Source organism: Rattus rattus, chromosome 7 (genome assembly GCF_011064425.1).
Source record: "Rattus rattus isolate New Zealand chromosome 7, Rrattus_CSIRO_v1, whole genome shotgun sequence".
Classification (NCBI taxonomy): domain Eukaryota; kingdom Metazoa; phylum Chordata; class Mammalia; order Rodentia; family Muridae; genus Rattus; species Rattus rattus.
The window spans coordinates 29,194,897-29,218,332 of record NC_046160.1 but is presented as its reverse complement, the minus strand read 5'-3'; the positions used below and the strand labels follow the sequence as shown (position 1 = coordinate 29,218,332).

Genomic DNA, 23,436 nt, shown 5'->3' with positions numbered 1-23,436 from the left:
GGGGCGCTTAGAGGACTTCCGGTGTGGCCTCCGGCCTGGTGCTGGTTGTCGTGCGCCTGCGCGGGCGATGGGGTTGCTGTGTAGTTGATGTTAAGTTGAGGTCGACCGGCTCTTCACTGCCACTGGGCCTGTATCTCGGCTTCGAGCCTTTCTGCTTTCAGGTTAGCGACCTGCCATCCTTGTCACCCCCAGCGCTCTCCTTTCATCCCCGCCTCTGTGCTACACTACCACGCTACCAGCATGCATCAGGTGTCAGTATGAGCTAAAGTATGAAGCCCCTTCCAAAAAAAAAAAAAAAAACGGTCTCAAGAATTCTGTGTTTTCCCTCTAATCGCTCCACCCGACCCAGGCTCGAAAGGAAAAGTCGCTTGTTGCATTTGGTAGGCTGGCACCATCGGACAAATAAAAACGCAGTGCAGATGTGCCTTTTGAGGACTGCATTCTTTAAAGGAACTACAGAACTCTATGAAGCACTTTAGGAGTCGGCACGATCATTTTGCGTTTGAATGTCTTCTTAGGGTTCCTATGGCTGTGACAAAACACTAGGACCTAAAAGCAAGTTGAGAAGGAAAGGGTTTATTTGGCTTACACCTCCATATTGGTGTTTATTATCTAAGAAAGTCAGGACAGGAACTCAAACAGGGCAATAACCCAGAGGCCGGAGCTGATGCAGAGGCCATAGAGGAGAGCTGCTTACTGGCTTGCTCTCCATAGCTTGCTCAGCCTGACTTCTTATAGGACCCAGGACCACCAGCCTAGGGATGGCACCACCCACAGTGGGCTGAGCCCTCCTCCACAATAATTAGTTTTTTAAATGTCTTACAGCATTTTTCTCAAGGATCCCTCTAGTTTGCGTATCAAGTTGACATAGGACTAGCCAGCCCAGAATCCTTAAAACACCTTAAGAATTATGTCAAGAGTCCTTATAAAAGGAGTATGTGTGACCTTTGGGTCATGAAAGCTACAACTGCCTTGTGGCATACCCTCCCATTTAATATTATTTGAGGTGTTAGGCCATTTCTGTCCTGAGAGCAATTTTTCCATATATCTCTTAATTTTTATACATCTTCCATCATCACGTGTGCACATACATGGAAGCACATGTGCAGACCAGAGCTCCACATCATGTACCATCTTCTCGAACTCGGCCAGCTCATTTTCTGAGGCAGGATCTCTCAGTAACATTGGAACTTACAGTGTGGGCAAGACTGCCCAGCCAGTGAACTCCAGCATCACTTGATCCCACCCTCAACCCTGGGGTTATGGGAGCAGCACAGCTAACCAGGCTTCTAGGGGTCCTGGGAGTCCAAACACTGTCCCTCATGTTTACAGCAAGCACTTCACCCACTGAGCCATTTCCCCAGCCCCCATTGTCCTTTTTGGGGTATCCTAATGTTAACAGAGTTCCCACATCTAGAAGTTCAGGTAGAGCCACTCCTGTGGGGTCATTTGGTCTCACCCTTGTTTATTATTCATGGTTTTCCTTTTTAACATAATCTGCAGCCATCAATATTGGCTTGTATATTCTAGCACGTGCTTCAGACAAAAGTGTTCATTTCCCCACTGCAGTCTCTCCCTACTGCAAGCATACAACCTTTGAATCCTTTGACTTCAAGCTATTTTCTCACCACATCTAGAAGTTAATAGTCCAGGGTGTTTTTTATTTCAGTATGGAGGTTTCCCAAAAAAACGAACAACAACTAAAACCTAAAGGCAGTTCTACCATATTATCCAACCATGTCACTGTCCGTACATACCCAAAGAATCCGAAGAACATACAATAGAGATGTGTGTAACACAGCACCATTTACAATAGCCAAGTGGCACAGTCCAGTCCATAAATGAATAAAAAAGCAGCATGTGGGACTGGAGAGATGGCTCAGTGGTTAAGAGCGCTGACTGCTCTTCCAGAAGTCCTGAGTTCAATTCCCAGCAACCACATGGAGGCTCACAATGGTCTGCAACTACAATTCCAGAGGATCTGACACCCTCACACAGACATACATGCAGGCAAAACACCAATGCACATGAAATACAAATAAATAATTTTTAGAAGGTGGCATGTATACAACTGGATTATTATTCAGCCGTCAAGAAGAAACAGAAGATAATATCCAGATGGAGCTGGAATTCATGTTAAGTGAAATAAATCAGACAAGTTGCATGTTTTCTCTCATTTGCAGAACTGAGGAGCACAAAGGTAGGTGAGGTTTAGAGGAGAGGAAGAGAAGGGCAGAAGGCAAACCCAGGAGTTGAAACAGGAAGTAGAGGTAGATATGATCAAAGTTATATGATCATTATACATATCTCTCCAAATGTCGCAGCGAGGGACTGGCAAGTCGGCTCAGCAGGCAAAGGCATCTGCCTCCAAGCCCGATGACCAAGCTGGATCACTGGAGCACAGACGGTAGAAGGAAAGAACCACTTCCAACAAACCGTCCTCACACATCCACGTGTGCTGTAGCACATGTGCACCCATACAGCCCTAAACACACACGTGCACAAACCTCATGCTCAGGCACACACGCACATCTGTAATTATGTTTTACCCCCCACTGTTTTATTTAGGAACTTCCTTTCCATTTACCTGGAACTGACTAAGATTTTAAGCCTCAACAGGGTGAGATTAAATTACTGAAAGAGTATCACCATTTAGTTCATTCAGTTTTCCAACTGTTACATATCCAAAAATTATTAATTCCGTTCAGCATAATATGCTTAATAGAAAAAAATAACAAGACTCATCAAGACATTAGCCATGGCATTAATGTAGAAAGATAGGAACTTTTATTATGTTAAAAACAATACAAACATACACAGATCAAGTAGCACAAAATTTAAAGAATTGTTCCATTCCAAAAGTTCTCAGCTGCACTTAAAAAATACATGTATTCAGTATATTTTGAGTGAAAAAAATTATTATTACAGACATTCTTTAAAAGATAATATTATACCTTGTTGCTTATTATACTAATTTTATAATTATGTAATTTCACCAATTACATTACATGCTAAAACAAAATGATAGAATTCAAAATTTTTTTCCATTGGCAAAAATCTTAGCACCATAAATTCATAGCCAGTACTCTTTAGTTGTTTGTTTCTATGTCGTTAATGAATTAAAAGTATCATGTAACATCCACTTAGTCTGTGTAAATTATTTTTAGGTACATGTGTTATAATTCCTTGATTGTAGCTTTAATAATATTCCAGCAAAAGAATTTAAACAACTTTAAATTCTCTGTTTAATTATTTTATCTTCGTATGTGTGAATTTTTCATAAAATTTGCACTCTTGATAATAAGGCTGGTTCATATTATAAAAGAGAAAATAGACCTAAAGTTTTATGAACAAGATTATCTCACTAATATAAACAATTAAAACTTAGATGGCTCAATGAGTAGATAAGAAAACATTAAACTTCACTTTTCATCTTATTAATGATTTCACAGTCATAGCTATGAGACATTAAAGCTTGCTTTTCAGTAAGGGTCTACACATTTATCTCCTTGGGAAATGATACTAGTTCTCCAGAAAACCCTTATATTGACCAAATAATGTCAAGCATTTATAATGGCAAACTATTAGCAGGAGCATCAGATAATGTGTACAAGAGAATGAGAATCGTGCGTGTCAAGCACTCCACCTTCCAGGCGAGAATTTTGCACAGTTTAACGATGTAGTTGTCCATATTCGGTTACTTGCAACTTCTTCAAAATGTTGTCAAGTGGCTAGATGTTAAGGCCAAAGTGATTCCGTCTCACACATTGAAAAACAAAAGCGTGCCCTCAAAAGCTTCAACACAAAAGAAAACTGTATCCCACTATAAGTGAACAAAACTATTTTCTCATCCAAAGCCTACTCAAAATTCAAAAATTAATCATGAAATTACACTCCTGCAGACCTGCAGAGGTCTTTCCTTTTTCTTTTTTTTTTCTTCTTTTTCTCTCATCAAAAATTTAATTGGAACAACATCTCTCCATAGGGAGCAATGCTTATGAAGTCTTGATTAAAGGAATTATAGAACTCTCCCTTGGTTTGACCTCTCTGGAGATTTTAGTTTTGGAGGAAATAGACTTCAGTAGGTGAAGGAAGAAAGTATTTCTTCCTCGTGTGGTGAGAAGGGCTGTACTACACAGGAAAAACGAATGCCAGCTAACCCCATCCTGGAAGCAGATTCCTTCAGGCTGCCTGCACCCGCCTTCAAAATCTGAACACTCCTAGGTCACTCTGGCCCCAGCCTGAATTCCATTCCTCTGAGGTATATATGAACAGAGTTGTTAACCTGAGCTATGCTGAGGCAAAGCCTTTTTCCACAGCTAGTTCTCCGAGTGCTGACTTTGAAACTATCTGAGAGTGTCATGTTCCATTTTGAAGCCCTTTCTTGATATCTTGGCTTGATAAATTGTATAACCATGTGTCGCCTGAGGTACAACATCCCATAGACCTGCTGATTTTTTTTTTTAATTCTGGACATAGGAAGATTTTTAGCTGAGAGTTACTTTTAAATGGGTTGGAAAAATGGCTCAGCAGTTAAGAGTACCGGCTGCTCTTCCAGAAGATTCTGGTTCAATGCCCAGCACTCATATGGTGGCTCACAACTTACTTTAACTCGAGTTCCAGGAGATCTGGTACCCTCATGCAGATGTACACGCAGGCAAAACACCAATGCACATGAAATAAAATTCAAATTAAAAAAGAAAGAAAAAATGCTCTAAGGAATGATAGCTTAATTGCTCTGTTATGCAAGAGCTCGGTTGGGCACATAAATTGACACTAAAAAGCACTAGGGAAAGAAATATATAGTTTTTACATTTAAACGTTGTGTGAGTAAAAATGGTCTATCATGCCATTGAGAAAGAACTCTGAATTCTTTTCAAATGCATCGCCTTGCTGAACGTCCAGCAAGGAATGAGATCCTTGCTAGTAGAATATCCTGAAACGTTTGCCCCAGTTGTAGTATCTAGGTTGACTTCTAGAAGCCACGGCCATGGCATTTTGTTTATTGCTGTTCAATTAGTATATCAATCAGAAATTGAAACTTACAAATAAATTTTTAAGAGACGACAGGGTGTGGGTTGTAGCATAGTTGGTGCAGTGCCTGCTTAGTCAGCATGAAGCCCTCGGTTTCATCCCCAGGACCTCATAAAACCCAGCATGGGTCCACACACCCATAATCCCAGCAATAGACAGAGGGAGATAGGTGGACCAGAAGTTCCAGGTCATTCTCATCTGCTTAGCAAGTTTGAGGCTAGCCTTGACTACATGAGACCCTAATCTCAAAAAAACAAAAGAGGAGGAGGAAGGGAAGGGGGAGGCAAAGGAGAAAGGGGAAGGGAGGGGGAAGGGAAGAGGGAGTGAAGGAGAAAGGGGAGGAGGAAGAAAGGAGGAGGTGAGCTGAGGAATGAAAGGAGGAAGAAAACCCTCTGGAAAGGATATGTTTAGTGTTCAGCTTCTGGAGATGGGAGCTGACATTCTCCTGGAATGCCAGGGTGGCCCCACAGCTGCAGGCATCTTCTATGGAAATGAGGCTTCGGACTTCTTCAATGTCTGAAGACAATGACAATACACAAGATGTCACAGCTACAAGGGATTACAGCAAAGTTGGGGGCTGGGGTGTAAAACTCCGGCCCAGCATAAGAGGCAAAAACAAAGGAATGGCAGCAAACCATGAAATCTACAATTCACTTCAACATTGCCACTTATGAAAATACATTCTTTTCAGGAGGTAAAAAACACATAAAGCAAATAGGAAATAATGCTAATTAATGTTAATTTTCCAGAAAACTTTATTAGGAAACACTGGGGAAATGTTTTTGTCAAAACTGGGTGGCGGTTATTTGAGGAGCCCATTGTCTTTCTCTGTGCTTTTGTCATTGACAGAAACCAGCTACTACATAAAACTTTTAAAGGTGGCCTCTATAGGGCAGGGGTTCTCAAACTGTGGGTTCTGACCCCTTGGGGATCAGAAAATTATATCACAATTCATAACAGTAACAAAGTTACAGTCATGACATAGCGATGAAATAATTTTACAGTTGGGGGGTCACCACAACATAAGGAACTATATTAAAGGGTCTCAGCATTAGGAAAGTTGGAAGCCACTGGTATAGGGACAAGTCACAGAGAGAAAACAGTGACAGTTCTTCCTATGCTCCTGGTGATTTCCTACAAATGATTGTTATTCTATTGAATGATTTGAATCAAGAAGTATAACTTTTACCCTTACATACTTTGAAGCTAAAAATTCAGAGCTATATTGACAGCCAATCTAGATAACCCACTATGTGTATATATGTATGTGCATGTGTGTGTATGTGTCTGTGTGTCTGTGTGTATGTGTGTACATGTATGTGCATGTGTGTATGTGTCTGTGTATGTATTTGTGTACGTATGTGTATGTATGTGTGTATATGTATTTGTTTGTGTATGTATGTCTGTGTGTGTGTGTGTGTGTATACCCATGCATACACAGTCATCGGTTGTCTTCTTATGTTGCTGTCACTTTATATTTTTGAGAGAGATGCTCTGACTAAACCTGGAGCTCACTGATTAGCCATCAAGCTCACAGAAATTTATCTCAGTCTCCCAGCCCAGGGATTGCAGACATGCTCCTCCACACTCCTGACTCTTTAGTGGGTGCTGGGGATCTGAATCCTCCTCACTTTACCTACAGCCATCCTCCCAGGCCCTGTTTAGTTTTTGAGCAGAGTGACCAAGCTAGCCTTTAACTACTGATCCTGGCTAGACATTGGTGACCAAACATTAGCCACTTGCCGACCATCTCTGTACAGAGTGTAAAACAGGTAACTAGTCCTGTGCTCTTGCTTAATAAACACTAAGCCATGTGCTCAATCGGATATTCTTATTAAAACACCCCTTAGGAAATTATAGAGCAGGGGTATAACAAAAAAGAATGTTGAGAGAGAGAAAGGGAGAGAGAGCCATTCACAATAATATTAATAAAAGAATAAAACACTTAGGAATATTTTAAGTATATAACTTGTACACTGAAAATTATAAAACATCTTTGAAGAAAATTAAAGAAGACTTAAACAAATGGGAAAGCACCCACCCAATAGTATTGGGTACACTGAAGACTGTTAAAGTGGCAGTACTCCCTAAATTGATCTAAGGATCCCTGTCAAGTCCCAATAGCCATTTTGTGGGAAACTGACATGTCCCAGGGGGGAGTGGAAAACATCAGTCACTGTCCCATGAGTTCAGAACTTTAGATAGGAAGGGTGAAAATATCCCAGAGAGGACAGTGGTAACTGTTGCAAAATAGATTGAATGCTATGCATATCTTATCATAATAGCAAAAATAAACCAGACTTAGAGACATTAATTAGAAATAAAAAATGAGAGAAGAGAATCAGATCAAATTACAGAAAGCAGACCATGTAGCAGAGCAAGACAATAACTCAATATAAATTAAAAAAAAAAAAGCAGCTTCCTCCTAGACTTTCCCATTGGAAAAAAAATCTACTTAAAGGGTCAGTTGTCACCTGAACATGTCTTCTTGTCATCATTCAAGGTATAGCCAGGGAAACAGTCACAGTGGTAGGACACTGCTCCATCGCTCACACAGATGTGCTGGCAGTCATGAGTCCCCAGAGCACACTTGTCTCGGACTGACCCAAACCATGCAGGAAAGAAAATATTTACCCATTAGTTCAATAGAACACTAAACACACATGTCTGGAATACCAAGCTTTGTTGGACCCAGCCAGCCCTGAGAACGAAGCCTTCAGTAGTCACCCAGAGCCCTGGGTTCCAGGGCAAAGTTTGGCTTCCTTCCCAGGTCTGTTGCCTGACTGGTTCTTCCCCCTTGGTGTTCCTACAGCTGCCTGAGGGAACTTCTCTCCTGCCCATGGTACCGAGGCTTGGCAGTACAGAGCTTACCACAGGCACTTCTGAAAGTGCCTATCACCATGAATAATCGATTAGGAAGTCTGTGATGGTTAACCTTGATAGCCATTTGACAGAATCTAGACAATCACCTGGGTCACTATATTGTTGATGACACCATTCCAGGCACTGGGCTTCAGAACTGAATTGAAAAGGATGCTCACTGAGCACCAGTACTTGTCTCTGCTTCCTGGCTATGCATCCAGTGAGACCACTGCCTCAAGCTCCCACTGCTCTGACTCCCTTGTTATTATGGACTATAACCCTCCAACTGTGAACAGAATAAAGCCTTCCTTCCTTCCTTCCTTCCTTCCTTCCGTCTGTCTTTAAGTTGTTTTGGTGAGGCATTTTGTCACAGAGTAACATCACTGTGTGTGAAACTAAGTTCGGTGTGGCGACACACACACACACACACACACACACACACACACACACACACACACACGGACTATATTGCTCAAAAGCAAATCTGATAATTATAATGGGGGACAGAAAGCACTGATGACACTCATGCTCTCTCTCTCTCTCTTTCTCTCTCTCTCTCTCTCTCAGAAAGAAAAATAATAGTAAGATTAATGACGATATATTTGATTAAATAGTAGAGAACTTTTATCCCATAAATAGCATTCAGAGATGTAGACAGTCTGCCCAAACTTAAACAAACAGAGGAGAGCACCCCACCAGTCCTATGTCCGAATGGCCTAGGACAAGTGAAAAAAACCTTAGTGAATTCAGAAAGGCTCTTGGGAGACCTAAACTGTTGTTAGAAGAGGGGAAGTGCTGAACACGTTCAAGGTCTTTCAGTGATCACCGGCCTGCTGCCTCAGTCTCTGGACTGGCTGGGGTTAGAAGCATGATCTCACTCCTTAACGAGGGAGAAAGCCAGGCTTGGTGGTACATGCCTGCAACCCCGGCACTGCGGTTACTGCATGCTGAGGCTAACTGAAACACAGTGAGTTCCTGGCCAGCCTAGGCTGTAGGAGACTCTGTCTCCAAAAAAAAAAGGATCCAATAATGTGCCATTTCCCCCCATTTATCTTGACACGATCCCACCATGTCTAGCTCCCCAAGGAAGAAGAGAGGATGGAGAGAACCCGAAGAGTGCTGACATGCCAAACTAAGCAGCACCCGAGAGCAAGGAACGCCTGTCCAAAGGGAAAGCGTCCATGTGTATAAATGCCGCCCTGTTCTGCCATGAGCTTAAATCAAATTAATGAGGATTAATGGTCCTGGCAGGGGCTCATTAACCAAGTCACAAGGCTCTGAGTCACTGAAGACTGATCAGCTAGGAACGGTCAAGAATGTGCCGCTTCCAACACCCTGGAAGGTCTGTGTGGGTCTAAGTGAAGCCTTCACAAAGTCTCCTTTGCTGAGGAGCCCAGCTTGAAGATCAACACTACAGAAAGGCCCCAGGCCAAGTTTTAACTGGAGACAGATCAGTTCAACCTATCACACCAAACGGTTACTACACAGCTGACTTCCTCTATGTGACTATAAAGTCCCCAGTATTCACAGCTATAAAAATTTTCCTGGATAGGGACCTCCACAGATAGTCAGCTCTTCTCGTAGTCCCCATTCCTTACCTATTTCCCAGTAATTTTCTGAAGTGATCTATGTATGTAAAAGCCAGTGGGCTCACCAAGCAGGGAGTGCCTTCAACGAGTAAGCTGGACCAATGTCTGAGCCTGAATCTTTAAGTCCCCCCATCCCACCCCCACACCAAATCAGCAGGTTGATTTCACCACCGTGGAAAAAGTCAGGTAGGAGAGGATTTGTTGAATGGACTTTACCTGAACATGTCTTCTTATCTGCATTCAGAGTGTAGCCTTCAAAGCATTCACAGTGATGGGACCCGGCTCCGTCATTCACACAGATGTGCTGGCAACCGTGTGTACCCAAGGAGCATTTGTCCTGAGCTGACAGACGAAGGTCCGAGAGTGAAAATTTAAAATTAGAAGTCAAAGAGTCTTTTATTACCCGTAGATAGAAACACGCTCAGGAGCAGAAATAGATGAGGGGAAACTGGCTGGAGGCTAGACAGAGCTGTCAGCATTATTTGCTCTAACTAGAAGTTAGCAGACTTAATAAAATCCTTCACACATGGTAATTATTTGTGGCCGTTATACTTGGTTCTTCTTTCCAAATCATCACTGTTGAGTTTTTTATAACCTAAGCATCTCATAAATACTTAATGCATTCCTCTTAGGTTTACGGCACTTATTCCAACCCAGAAATAAACCAGCTAATTATGCAGCTAACTACACTAGATCCAGGGAAACAGGGGAATTAGATCTCGGAGAATTTCTATTTTAACACTCTTTCATTTCATAAATGAGGTACAAGAGCCCCAAGGAGACCAACTAATTTAGGGAGCACCTGAGACCCAACTCTTTCTTCAATGCACTTCCCTGTGAGAGACAGAAGAGTAGGGGAGAGCTAGGTAGGCAGATGAGTAGATCTATATACATACATACATATGTATGTACATGCATACATACATGCATGCATACATATGTACATTCATACATACATATGTACATCCATACATACAGATATTCAGTAGAGGTGTATTTTGGGGGTGGTTTTGAGACAAGGTCTTAATGTGGCCAAGACTGGCATGAAGTCCTCCTCAGCCGTGAATGCTGGGATTACAGGCATGTATCACCACACCCAGAAAGAAGGGGAAAGATTTGAACTGACATATTTTAAACTATTTGGATGAGGGAAGATTGAGATTGAGTCTCATCTATAGCCCAGGACAACCTAGAATTTATAGTGACCCTCCTGCCTCTGCTTCCCAAGTGCCAGAAGTAGCCACTCTACCCAGCTTTAATCTAGTTTTTGTATTTTAAAATTTCAATTCTGCATGCTGAAAGGGACCGGATATAGATCTCTCCTGAGAGACCCATCCAGAGCATGTCCAATACAGAGGTCAATGCTAGCAGCAAACCACCGAACTAAGAACAGGACCCCCTTTGGGGGATTTAGAGTATGGAAAGAGTTGAAGGAGCTGGCAACCCCATATAAACAACAATGCCAACCAACCAGAGCTCCCAGGGACTAAACCACTACCGAAAGACTATACATGGACTGACCCAGGGCTCCAACTGCATATGTAGCAGAGAATAGCCTTGTTGGGGCACCAGGGGAGGGGGAAGCCCTTGGTCCTGCCAAGGTTGGACCCCCAGTGCAGGGGAATATATGGGGGCAATAAGGGAGACATATGGGGGAATACCCGTATGGGGGAGGGGGAGAGGGAGGGGATGGGGGCTTATGGACAGGAAACCGGGAAGGGGAATAACATTTCAAATGTAAATAAAGAAATATATCTAATAAAAAATTTCAATTTTAAAGTAAGTTCAAACTTCTGAAAAACTTTTCATCTAATTTCAATGCTAACAGTTTAGATGTCTAATATAAACAAAAGCATCGATTCAGCATGATTTCTTAATCTACACTCAACATTCAGCTGTTTCCGGTTATTCTAATGTCCATTTTCTGGTCCAGGATTCAACCCGAGAACCCACAAATCATGAAGTTATAATGTTCTGAGACATTTCAATAGTCTACCTTTACACATTTGAGAAGTATTTGGGAAATATTGTGAACTAAGACTCTCTCTTCCTCTGTCTGTTTGATGTTTCCTCATGGTTCTAAACCTAAGACAGATTTTAAACTATTTGGGTGAGGGAAGATTGAGATTGAGTCTCATCTATAGCCCAGGACGACCTAGAATTTATAGTGACCCTCCTGCCTCTGCCTCCCAAGTGCCTAAGAATAGACCAGGCGTGCTGCCACTTCATGTGATACTGTTAGTGAGTTCGTCTCTAGTGATGGTATCACTGATCTCTTGTTACATGGCTAAGGTGTCCACCAGGTTCCCCACTACAAAGTTGTTACTGTTTTGTATTCTCTCTCTCTCTCTCTCTCTCTCTCTCTCTCTCTCTCTCTCTCCCCCCTCCCCCCTCCCCTGTGTGTGTGTGTGTGTGTGTGTGTGTGTGTGTGTGTGTGTGTGTCTGTGTCTGTGTCTGTGTCTGTGTTGTCTTAGGTTTCTGAGTCCAAGTTTCCTATTGCCCAGGCTGGCCTTGAGCTCCTGATTTAGCTGGGATAACTTTGAGTTTATGATCTGCCTCCCTCCACGCGCCATCACTGCTTGCCTTTGTGAGCAATAAGTATTTTGTAGGGTGTTATTTGATGCTAACTTACTACCCTGTCTGGTATTTAGAATGTAGGAAATAGAAACGAGCCACACCTTTACACACACAGTAGGTGCACATCCCCGTTTCTGATTTTCAAACAGAACTTAGATGCAGGAAATCCAGCTGGGCAGAGGTGGTACATGCCTTGAATTCCAGCACTTGGGTGGCAGAGGCAGGCAGATCTCTGAGTTCGTGGCTACCCTGGTCTACAGAGAGAGTTCCAGGACAACCAGGGCTACACACGAAACAAATAAAAACAAGAAAAAAAGCAAACAAAAACAAAAAAAAAAGAAAGAAACAGAAAATCCTAGGGTGGCAAAAGTGGAAAATGGACCCCAAACTCCCAGGTGTAGGCTTCTCTTCAACCGGGGGTAGGTTGGCAGTTGAACGAGTACACAGCCTGCTCACCTGCACATGTTTTCCTGTCTGCATTCAATGTGTAACCTTCATAGCACTCACAGTGGTAAGAACCATTTCTGTCGTTGACACAGATCTGTTCACATCCATGAGTGTTGAGAGCACACTTATCAATGGCTGTCAAAAGACGAGCATAGCACATGAGATGAGCACAAGGAGGTAAACAAATTCACACCAGTCACATCCTCCCCCCCTCTCTCCCTCCCTCCTCCCACCCTCTCTCTCTCTCACACACACACACACTCAGACAGACAGACAGACAGACAGACAGGAAAGGGCACTGATGGAATTTAGATCCTACTTTCTGGTCTTATTCTTTCACCAACAGACCCACTGATGTAAAAAGGAACCAAACTGAAGCCATTTTGAAAGAACTTCCATCTTGAATAGGGGTCAATAAAGCAAGACTTCCGTAGGTAACTGACTTCCTGCTAGGCAAGTTGCCCCACCACAGTTGAATAACCCAACCAATGGGAACAGAATAAGAGTACCATAAAGACACATTCCTAAGGAAGTCCCCTACCCCCAAATCCTGATTGGTGGGATAACTTGGCATAGACGTTTGTAGACTTTAGGCTTAAAAAGTCTGTAACATTCTGACTCCAGGTGGCAGTTCAGCTCCTGAACCTGTGCTGCAGCCCCAATCGATCATTAGCAGCTAGAGTACAATAACTTTTGTCATCTGGTTAAACACTTACTAAGACGACCATTTGAGGATGCAGTCAACCCCCGAGTCTGTGCTGCTGTCACTGACAGTCAGTTTTTTCTGATCATTGCAAATAAAGATCTTGCTTTGCTGGACTCTGGCGACTGCTTGGGTGGTTTTGGATTTTTGGATCCTAACATTGATATATATATATATGTCTCTTCCCTTCTTGACATCTCAGCCTCCTTATCTTAAAATTAGCAGTTTGACCTAAATGACCCGATTTCTCCCTCGCAAAAACTCTCCTAGGATTAAAGAGAAAAAAAATCTAAAAAGAAAAAAGATCTAATCTCTACTCTTCATTGACTCTGTGTGGTGTTTAAATACCAGTGAGCAGAGTATTTCCCTCCGTATGTCTATGAGTGTGTATGGACATAAAAATAAACTGGAATGCTCGTATCTAATGAAATAAAGCCCAGGAAAATATCAAATATTCAAAAAGGATGGAGAGTTCGGGATCCTGGAGCTGGAGGGTTTGCTCACTGGTTAAGAACACTGGCTGTGCTTCCGAAGGACCCAAGTTGATTCCCAGTATCCACATGGCAGCTCACACTGTCTGTAACTCCAGTACCAGTGGATCCAGGCCCTCCTCTGGCTCCTGCAGACACTGCAGGAACATGATGTGTGTGCATATGTGTGGGTTGGGTACCACTTATATAAACTTATGAACAAACATATATTTTAAAAATAAAGAGCTTTGTAGCCCTTCCTTCTTACCTCCCCTTTTATTAATGTTTTCCTTTAAGAACAATAACAAAGGTGTCTGGAGAGATGACCCGGTGGTTAAGAGCACTGACTGCTCTTCCAGAGGTCCTGAGTTCAATTCCCAGCAACCACATGGAGGCTCGCCACCATCTGTAATGTGATCTGGGGCCCTCTTCTAGCGTGTCTGAAGACAGCTACAGTGTATTCATACACATAAAATAAATAAATAACCTTTTTAAAATAATTTAAAAAAAACAGTAACAAAGAAAGCACACTAGTAAGGCCCTTAAGTCAACATAGCACAGAGGTCCTTGCACATCTGTGTTTGCAGCTACACTACTCACAGAAGACAGGAAATGGAACCAGCCTCAGTGTCCACCAGCAAATGAATGAATAAGGAAATGAATGAATAAAGAAAATGGATACAGACACACAACAGCATCTTATGGAGACATAAAGAAAACTGGAACCGTGATTTTTTTTTTCAGGAAAATGGATGCAACTGGAAATCACTATTTGAATCAAGAGAGAAAAAACTCATAAAGATGCTGCATGTTTTGTCTCATATGAGAACATAGATTTAAAAGTGGATATGTGTGTGTTGCTTGTATATGTGTGTTCGTACATCACAGAACCAGAAAGGAGTTCCTAAAAGAAAAGGAAAAGACCGTAAGGGGGTGAGAAATAGAGGATAATTAATACAAGTCACGGGAAGCAGACGGGTGTCAAAGGGGAGAAGGGGGTGTGGGCCAACTAAGGCAGAAGAGGACCCAGAGGAAGGCAGCAGGGAGAGAAAGTGAGAACAAAGACAATGACACGTGCATATGAAGAACCTATTTATATACTAACCTAAAATGATGATTTTAAGAAGAGGCCGAAGAGACAGCTCAGTGTTTATGGGGACACACCACCTTTGCAGGGCATCTGATTTCTGTTCCTAGCACATGCAGTGACTTAGCACATGTAACTCCACCTGAAGGGCAATCTCTGACACTCTAGGCTCCTCAGACACCTGCACTCGTGTGCACAGTCCCACACACAGACGTGTGCATGTAATTTAAATTTATTTTTATTTTATTTTATTGGTTTTTCAAGACAGGGTCTCTCTGTAGCCTGGCTGCCCCAGAACTCCCTCTATTGACCAGACTAGCCTCAAACTCACAGATATCTACCTGCCTCTGCCCCTGCCTCCTGCCTCCTGCTTCCTGCCCCCTTCCTCCTGCTTCCTGCCCCCTGATCCCTGCACCCTGCCCCTGCGTGCTAGAGTCAAAGATGTGCTCCAACGCTACTCGGCTCTAATTTTTTTTCTTTTTTAGGAATAGTATCAAGGTCTATGCTAAGCTACCCTGCGTGGGTTCTCACTTTCTTCTCATGGTCTCTATCAAGGCTGCTAAACTGGGGCAAACCAGCTAGAAGGCGCTCAGGGAAATGAGGTCAGAGCCTAAGAGAAAACTCACCCCTGGAGAAGCCTAAGGGAAACCCTACTCCTGGAGAAGAGGCATCAAATAACTCCCACTCAACCACGGTCCCCTGAGGAAGCCTCACCTGAACACGTTTTCCCATCAGCGTTCAAGGTATACCCTTGGCTGCATTCGCAGTGATGCCTGCCATCACCGTCGCTGACGCACACGTGCTGACACTGGTGTGTGCCAAGCATGCACTGGTCCAGAGCTGGGCAAAGAAAAGCACAGTAGTGACATCGATGCCCAAGAGCCATTTTAGACATTTCCTCTAGTTCCAAAACACGGCCCTCCAGATTTCTATCTGACGCCATCTTGACTTCACTATTTTTTTTTAAAAAAAACTGGTTTATTAGATATTTGACTTGAGATGCTGCAAATTTAGAACTGTAGATCTTGCTGTACCATCTCTCAAAGGGTAATTATGAGTTTGGAGCTGCTAGAATCAAACATTTCCATGGGTCAGGCAGCATGATGTTTTATTTGGTTGAATTGTGTATCCAGAAAAACCATATTCTTGCCTCTCGACCCTAGGAGTCAAGGAGAATAATACTGTACTGTCGAGAGTTCTGTGAGCTAGTGGGCCCGCTGTAACTGAACCTGGTGGCAACGGGTCCACATTCTGTGCCTAAACTGGAAGACAAGCATGCCTAGCTGCTGTGAGACCTGACTCACACTTGGACGAGTGAGCCATGCTTGGGCGTGCAAATTGTGTGAGGCCATCCGCTAACATCCTCCTCGTGCATTGCCCAGCATGAGTCTAAAGCCCAGTTATCTACTTGGGTTCCCAGTAGCATCAGAGAGGATGGATCGGAACCGCAAATACAAAGAGCTAAAAAGAAAAGCGTGAGATGATGTCAGCCAGATCACGTCTCCATCCTTTTGCTCCAGGACGCATTTATATTCCATTGGAATGCCCCCCTCCCACACCCAGCGGCATGTTTTAAAAGACGAATCAATGAATTTAGTCATTTCGACAAAACTGAGGCCTGTTAGAGGAGGCTAGCGCTCCTGCGGCAGGTAACCCAGCCTCCAGTGCCTTTGGCAATAGGACAAGGCTAATATTTTCCCAAGGAGTGCCTTTTTGTGGAGTGATCTTTCCAGCCGTTGACTACAACAAGCTGCCCCTCAGTCGTTTCTTTTTCCAGAGAAGACATTCCTCCCCGCCCCCAGAACAAGTAGGTCTTTTGTAAGAGGGGGAAAAGATCGCCACTCACCACTATTTCTTTACGGCTTCTGAGCCCACCCCCAGCTGCTAACTTTAAGACCTAACTTAGCCACAGACCAGAGTCCTGTCGGAACAGCTCTGAGGGGATTTTCTGGGAAAAAGAAAGAAAGCCACTTTCTTTCCAGAACCTAATGAATGCCAAGTAGATGCCATCATAGCCAATGGTGTTTGTGAGGGCCTAGTGTCCCGGGACACGGAAGACAGGGGGATCCTGGCCAGGTCAGGCAGAGATGAGGCCAAGGCTTCATCTCCCATTTCCTAACCAATCGATGATTCTGGGCTCCACATTAGTTTAGATAGAAAGTCTCATTGATATTCACAACTGCAGTTCCTGGCTCACTGGCTTGCCTCTCCACCAACTCCATAGGTACCAGAGGCTGGGAGGAGCTACCCTTACTTTGTATGTGGTGGTCAATATGAATAGACACAGAATGCGTGTGGCAGGAACCATCTAGGCTTTTAAGGATTCAACAATTCTACAGAGGCTTTCAAATGATCATCACATTTAAAAAAAAAAAAAGTGACTTCCACAAACCATAATTCTATTTTTTTTTAAGTTTTTATAGCTTTCTTTTTGCTTTTTCTTTTTTATGGCAAGGTCTCATGTAGCCAAGGCTGGCCTTGAATTCAGGATGTAGCTGGGGCCGGCCTTGAACTTCTCTCAAGTATTACTACCACACCCAGATCACATCCTGATTGGGGGGGGGGGGCGGTGTTCCAACACTGAATAGATCCATATTGTTGCATCTGATTAATTCATGGGAAAAAAAAAACTCTAATAAAATTAGCATGTTCCTATTCAAACGCCGTCCGAAAGAAAAGATTAGAAGATTAACAGGATGATTTGTTTTTAATTTGTTTCTTGTGTCTCTTAAGTGAATCAGAAACCCCAACTCTTCTGGTCTCTGATCCAATTATTCCACAGAAGAATAATCAGGGAAGGAGTCGAATCTGAAAAGGGGTGTTATTAATTAAATGCACATGGCCAGAGGCATTGGGACAGAGCCCCGTGATCCTCACAGGGCAGATGCCGCTCCAGCTTCCGCAGGGGAACAGTGAGGTGCTGTTCAGTCTGAAGATGTAAAGTAAAGCTAAAGGAAACATTTGGAGGAGAGGGGAGGACTGTTAATGGTGGAGAAGGGGGCGGGACAGGGGACATGTTTTGGGTTTAGGTGTTTGGGGTTTGGGTTTTATTTCTGACCCCATCGGGGAGCGACAGGATTGTTGATTCTGGTTATTTCCAGAACTTACTATGTCTAACGCAAACATGAAGGTTTTATGAGCAAACCAAGTTACATATAGTACAGCCTTGTACTTCTAAACCAACACTATGTGTTTAGCTTGCTGGTTTTGAAAAAAGTACTAGAAAAGCATTGCATGTGTATCATTCTTCCAGAAAATTTCTACCCTCACCCCCCAAAAATGAATAAACTTCTTCTTTCAGGGGGCTGGAACATTGGCTCGTGAGCACATACTTCTCTTGCAGAAGGCCCAACTTTGGTTCCCAGTGCCCATCTGGGGTGGCTCACGACTGGATACAACTCCAGCTGCATTGAGGATTTAAGGTCACTGACCTCATCCAGTACCCACACTCATGTGCACATATACACATAATCAAAGATAAATCTTTAAAAAAACAGTTTCCGGTCACACAAAATAGGAACTATAACTTCCTTGCTAGTTGGAAGCTAAGATTTGCCAGCTTACCACAAAAGGTTTCCTGGAATCTAGCTGAGAGCTTCTCAATGACCCCATAGGTCTCCACATAGAAGACGTGATCTTCCAGGGGCTTGCTAGCCATCATCTTGAGGGACTCCATATCTGCCCGGTCCACACCCACAGCATACAGCTCAATGCCAGATGCCCGGGCTCGGGCAGCCACCTCATTCACCTGGTCCTGGGGCCTCCCATCTGTCACGATAATAGCTACCTTTGGGATGTTAGCTGTGGGCCCCCGAGCTCCAGCCTCCACGGCGAAGGCTTCTTCCATTGCTGTCTGGATAGCTAGCCCTGACATGGTACCGGTTGACAAGGGTGTGATCCGTGCCACAGCCTGTTTCAGGGCCTGCTTATTTGAATAGGTGTTGAGCTGGAACTCTATCTTCACGGTGCTGGCATAGTTCACCACAGCCACTCTCGTGTCTGTGGCCCCGATGTCCAGAGTGTCAATGATGCGGGAGACAAAGGTCTTCACCTTGGTGAATTCCAGAGGCCGGACGCTACGAGAACTGTCGATGATAAACACCAAGTCCAAAGGCCTGCTCTTGCAAACACCTGCAAAGAAGGGTAGAGAGAACACAAGAGGCTAATCATGATCAGAAATGTGGCAGTACTCACTCCCAAAGGATTCTTGGATTCTGGGAAGCCAGACCCAGGAGCATCCCCTGATCCCAGAGGTAACATTGCCTGCTTCCTTCCTGGAGGCCATCCTACTTCTGCTGTTAAACACACCCAGGCTTTAAGCCTTCCCAACATTTTGCTTGAAGACTTATCCCACCATTTAAAGATCTGTTCCCAAGAGTCTTTGCAAGTTCTGGTACTGAAGGGACCCCAGGCCTACTTTGGCTGAGATAATGAGGCCACCTAACACACTTCATCTAACACACATGTACTACATGTCAGTCTTTGGGAGCATATCTTGTTTTAAGGAGCAGAGTCCATGACCTGGTACTTCTCCTACTTCCCCCTGACCTCTCCCGGCCACTTCTCTTTGCATTTTTTCCCTTGTCACTTGTCTACATCTCTGTCACAATAGCAGAAAAGAGGAATCATCAGCTTCAAAGCTCTCTTCTTTCTACATAAAGGCATCTTGCGTCTCCACATGCTCATAGCCATTTACACTCACTCTCTCTCTCTCTCTCTCTCTCTCTCTCTCTCTCTCTCTCTCTCTCTCTCTCTCTCCCTCTCTTTTGCTCTTGCTCTCTCTCTCTCTCTCCTCTTGCTCTCTCTCTCTCTCTCTCTCTCTCTCTCTCTCTCTCTCTCTCTCTCTCTTTTTTCTCTTGCTCTCACTCTCGCTCTCGCTCTCTCTGTCTTTACTGCCTCCTCCCACCTGATTTGCACAGCCCTCTCTCAACAAACCCGACTGTGTCCACTGTCAACACTATATACCAGTGACCACATCTCTTTTTTTCAAGCCATTCTCTGCTTTTACACAGGAATGTAAGTACACACACACACACACACACACACACACACACACACACACACACACACACACCCCACAGCCCTAGGTAAAAGTGGGATCCTTGGGAGGTGTCTGTCAGGACTCCTTCTTTCCTAGTAAACTGACAGATTGATGCTATTGGCCCGGTCGGTAGGTAAATCCAAAACAAATTCTTAGCCGAGAACGGTTGCACTAGCTGTACTCGGAGTACTTAGGAGAGGCTACGGAGGAGGGAAACAAGTTTAGGATATAGAGTGAAGTACTCTCAGAAAAACAAGTGAACGCATTTCTGAGAGGAAAGGCTTTGTCAGGCACAGGGATTATTTCCCTCCGTCATTGCTCGGTGTTATTTGCTGTTGATGTTTCATTCTGAGGGCTGGAATCGAGCCCAGAACCTTGTGTCCCCTAGGCAAGTATTCTACCACAGAGGTACATCCCAGCCCTTCAGTTATTTATCCATACATAGGTCTATCTATGAGCTTGATTTTTATTTCTTCTGAGACAGGAGCTCCTGTAGCCCAGGTTAGCCTCTAAGTCGCATATGTAGCCAAGGATGTCCTTGAGCTCACTGTCCTCCTACCTCCACTTCCCAAGGTTAAAGGCATGTGCCGCCACACACAGCCTTCAAATTTTGTTTTCAAAAAGCAGAGATTTAACCTCTTTGGTTTTACCTTGTCAGCTGGATGGACTGCATTAATACAGTACCTCTGTACAGTTCCTCTGAAAGGCACTGTAGGGATCCCAGCATGCTGACACAGGATCCTATAACTAGGCAATTATTTGCACTTAGTAGAGGTTTGGGAGGAGCAAACCCTGAAAAGCAGTAGTGTAAGCCTGGCCTCCATGACTCCTGTCTCCAAACCCCAAGGCCTTTCCAGTACCCAGCAGCGGCTCCCACTGAGGCAAAGTTTTCCACCACACACACACACACACAAAAAAAAAAATCAACATTATTTCATGCGCCCAGCCAACGTTCGCGTGTTGATTTTGAGCCACCACCCAAAAGATGCCGTATATGTCATGTATTTGGTTAAGTCAAGAGGAATTACAAATCACTTTTGAAAACGACTCCACAATTTCCTTCAAGATTTCCAGGGATCAAGAGCGAGGAAAAGGACTGGTGTAGAAAAGCTTTCCTGGACATAGGTCTGTGCATTTTAGCATGGTTGGAGTGGAAAGTAAAAGCATCATGGTGGGCTGGGGATTTAGCTCAGTGGTAGAGCACTTACCTAGGAAGCGCAAGGCCCTGGGTTCGGTCCCCAGCTCCGAAAAAAAGAACCAAAAAAAAAAAAAAAACAAACAAACAAACAAAAACAAAAGCATCATGGTGTAAGCGCTTACGCTAACCCCCAAGTGAGGTCCCTACCCACCCCACATGCCTGATTTTATCCTTCTCTGTTTGGTTTTCCCAATACATCCTCCATTTGGGGGAGGAAGCTCTGAGATGAGATAGGCAGAATAACTCCTGCCCTCGCCTTGCACCAATGCTGCTGAACTAGCGAAAGACTGCAGCTGTGAACGGAGGGCTTTTGATGGGGAAGTTGGCCTAGATTTTTTTCCAGATGGATTCAAGAGAATGACCAAGGCCCCTAAAAGTGGAAGAGGTTAGCAGAAGAAGGGTCCGGGTGAACAAGATGTGAGATGGGCTCAAACTGGTGTTGCTCCTTCTGAAGAGAGAAGACAAGGTGGAGTCAAGGACCACAGTAGCACCTAAGAAACCTAAAAGGCTGGCAGTACTTCTCCCTGGTGCCTCCCTCCCAAAAGGGCAGCGATGAAGCCCTGCCAACACCTTGATAGCGGCCCAGCAAGAGTAGCATCAGCCTCCAATCGACAGAGCCGTAAGATAATACTCTACATAGATTTAAGCCACCAAATTCTGTCATTTGTTTTACAAGCAATAGAAAAGCAATACGGGAATCTCGGGGTGGCACAATCCATCCCGTGACCATGCAAGTTCTTCCCTCATCCCTACTCCCTCTGCAAAGGTGCACACTCTTCTCTAATCTCAGTCCCAAGATCAGCAGTTTGCTTCTCAGGAGAAAGTGGGCTTGTGGGCCTAACGCCAGCGTTTAACTTAACCTTCATGGGTCCCGCTTGCTCCCATCTAGGTGCCAATGCTCTTGTCATTTTAAATCTTGGGTTTCAATCAAATCAGGTATGATGGAGAGTTTCCTGAGCTGATTCTCGACGTGGCCTGCAGATCCCAGGAGGAGAGAGACCATGCAAATCAGCCAGACAGCATCGCTGGCCAGATGAGCCTGGTCACCTCAAATATGATTTGCTATAGCCGCTCTCAAACCAAGACCAGACAGACTGGAGCGGGATCTAAGGGTAAGGAAGAGACAACCTCCTGTAAGTAGTACAGAAAGTTTGGCGAGCTGTACAGTGGCTGGAGCCCTTGCTTGACTCTGGGGGTTCTGAGTTTCACTCAGGGGATCTGATGCTGACTTTCTGGGTTCTTTCACTATGTTAAGCCTTGGCGGGGGGGGGGGGGATCCCTGTATGTCTCATGAGGGGTCATGACAGGGGCTTATCAGCTTCTCTAGGCTCTGTAGATTTGTTCTGCTCAAGCGGCCAGGGGGGAGTTGTTCATCAAAGATCAGACCTGCCTGATTCTTTGGGTATCGACAGAGTATAGTTTGGAGTGTAGGGGCCCCGTCCGCATAAGCAGGGTATCAGGTCTGGGGCAGAACAGAGTAAAGCATGATATAGGTATAGAACAGGACCCTCCCTGGGAACCTAAATGACATCTTGGTTTGCCTTCCTAGTCTCTCTTCCAGATCGTGGATCTCCTCTAGACCCTTTCTTCTTAGGAGAAAAAGGCACACATGGTAAATGCGAAATAGACGGGAGATTTCTGTAACCTCAGTGCCAGGAAAAGTTTGCTCTCCTTAACCAAAAGATCAAGGTAAGATAAAGCTGGGAGTCCCCATTCCCTGGCTGGCACTCCTATAAGTGTGTGACGCCCCCTCCCCAAATTACAAGTTCCGGATACCAGATGCTGTCATCGTCATGCTCATGACCTTACACCCTGGCCCTACTCCCTTCTCTGCGCTGTGCTGTCCCCCCTCAGTTTCTGAGCAGGACTGCAGGGAAAAGGATGCTTCTCCAGCACCCTGCCTGCCTGAGACTGGGATAAAGCCACGCTGCGTTCCTGGGCCCCCGGCCCCTCTTCCCTCCTCCAGCCAGGGCTGAGGCACATTCTCTGGCGGAGAGGTCCCCCACCCGCCCCACTGTACCTGAGCCACGGACCCCGGAATACGGCGCGCGGGTGGGAGTAGCCCGAGCAGAGAAATGCCCAGGGCTGCCCCCGGGGACTCTTGTCCCCAGTCGGCGGACACTCGCGCGGGTCAAACGTCCAGGAGCAGCCGGGGGCGGCAGGAGTAACAGCGGCCAGAGCAGCAGCAGAAGTCCCGGGAGGTTGCGAAAGGGGGCTGAGAACAACATGATGGGCTTGACGACCTGCCGGGGTCTGTGAGCCACGAGGTGACCGGGGTACTCAGGGTCGGTCGCGGGCGTGGGATCGCACGTCCGCGACCAATTTAAAGGTCCCGCTTCTGAGGCTCCGCCCCGCCCCGCCCACTGGAAGGCCATGCCACCAGAGACCAGGAGCCGCCAAAGGCCAACAAGAAGCCCTGTCTGTGCAT

At 44.7% G+C, this 23,436-nt stretch overlaps 1 protein-coding gene across 1 annotated transcript; it reads right to left on the bottom strand.

Annotated features, from left to right (window-relative positions):
* Positions 1-3,671: 3,671 nt before the first annotated feature.
* Matn3 (matrilin 3) lies at positions 3,672-23,236 on the bottom strand. The gene is made up of 8 exons (XM_032908601.1): positions 23,029-23,236; positions 18,334-18,900; positions 15,484-15,609; positions 12,519-12,644; positions 9,702-9,827; positions 7,509-7,634; positions 5,440-5,550; positions 3,672-3,727 (listed from the first exon to the last, which is right to left on the bottom strand). The coding sequence occupies exons 1-8, from the start codon at positions 23,234-23,236 to the stop codon at positions 3,672-3,674; spliced, it is 1,446 nt and encodes a 481-aa protein (XP_032764492.1).
* Positions 23,237-23,436: the final 200 nt, after the last annotated feature.

Coding starts and splice junctions, on each gene's coding strand:
- Matn3 (XM_032908601.1), bottom strand. CDS start 23,236: ATGTTGTTCTCAGCCCCCTTTCGCAACCTCCCGGGACTTCTGCTGCTG. Junction 12,645..15,483: donor TGATGGGAAAACGTGTTCAG/GTGAGGCTTCCT, acceptor GTCTTTTGACAG/CCATTGATAAGTGTGCTCTC. Junction 7,635..9,701: donor AGATAAGAAGACATGTTCAG/GTAAAGTCCATT, acceptor GGTTTGGGTCAG/TCCGAGACAAGTGTGCTCTG.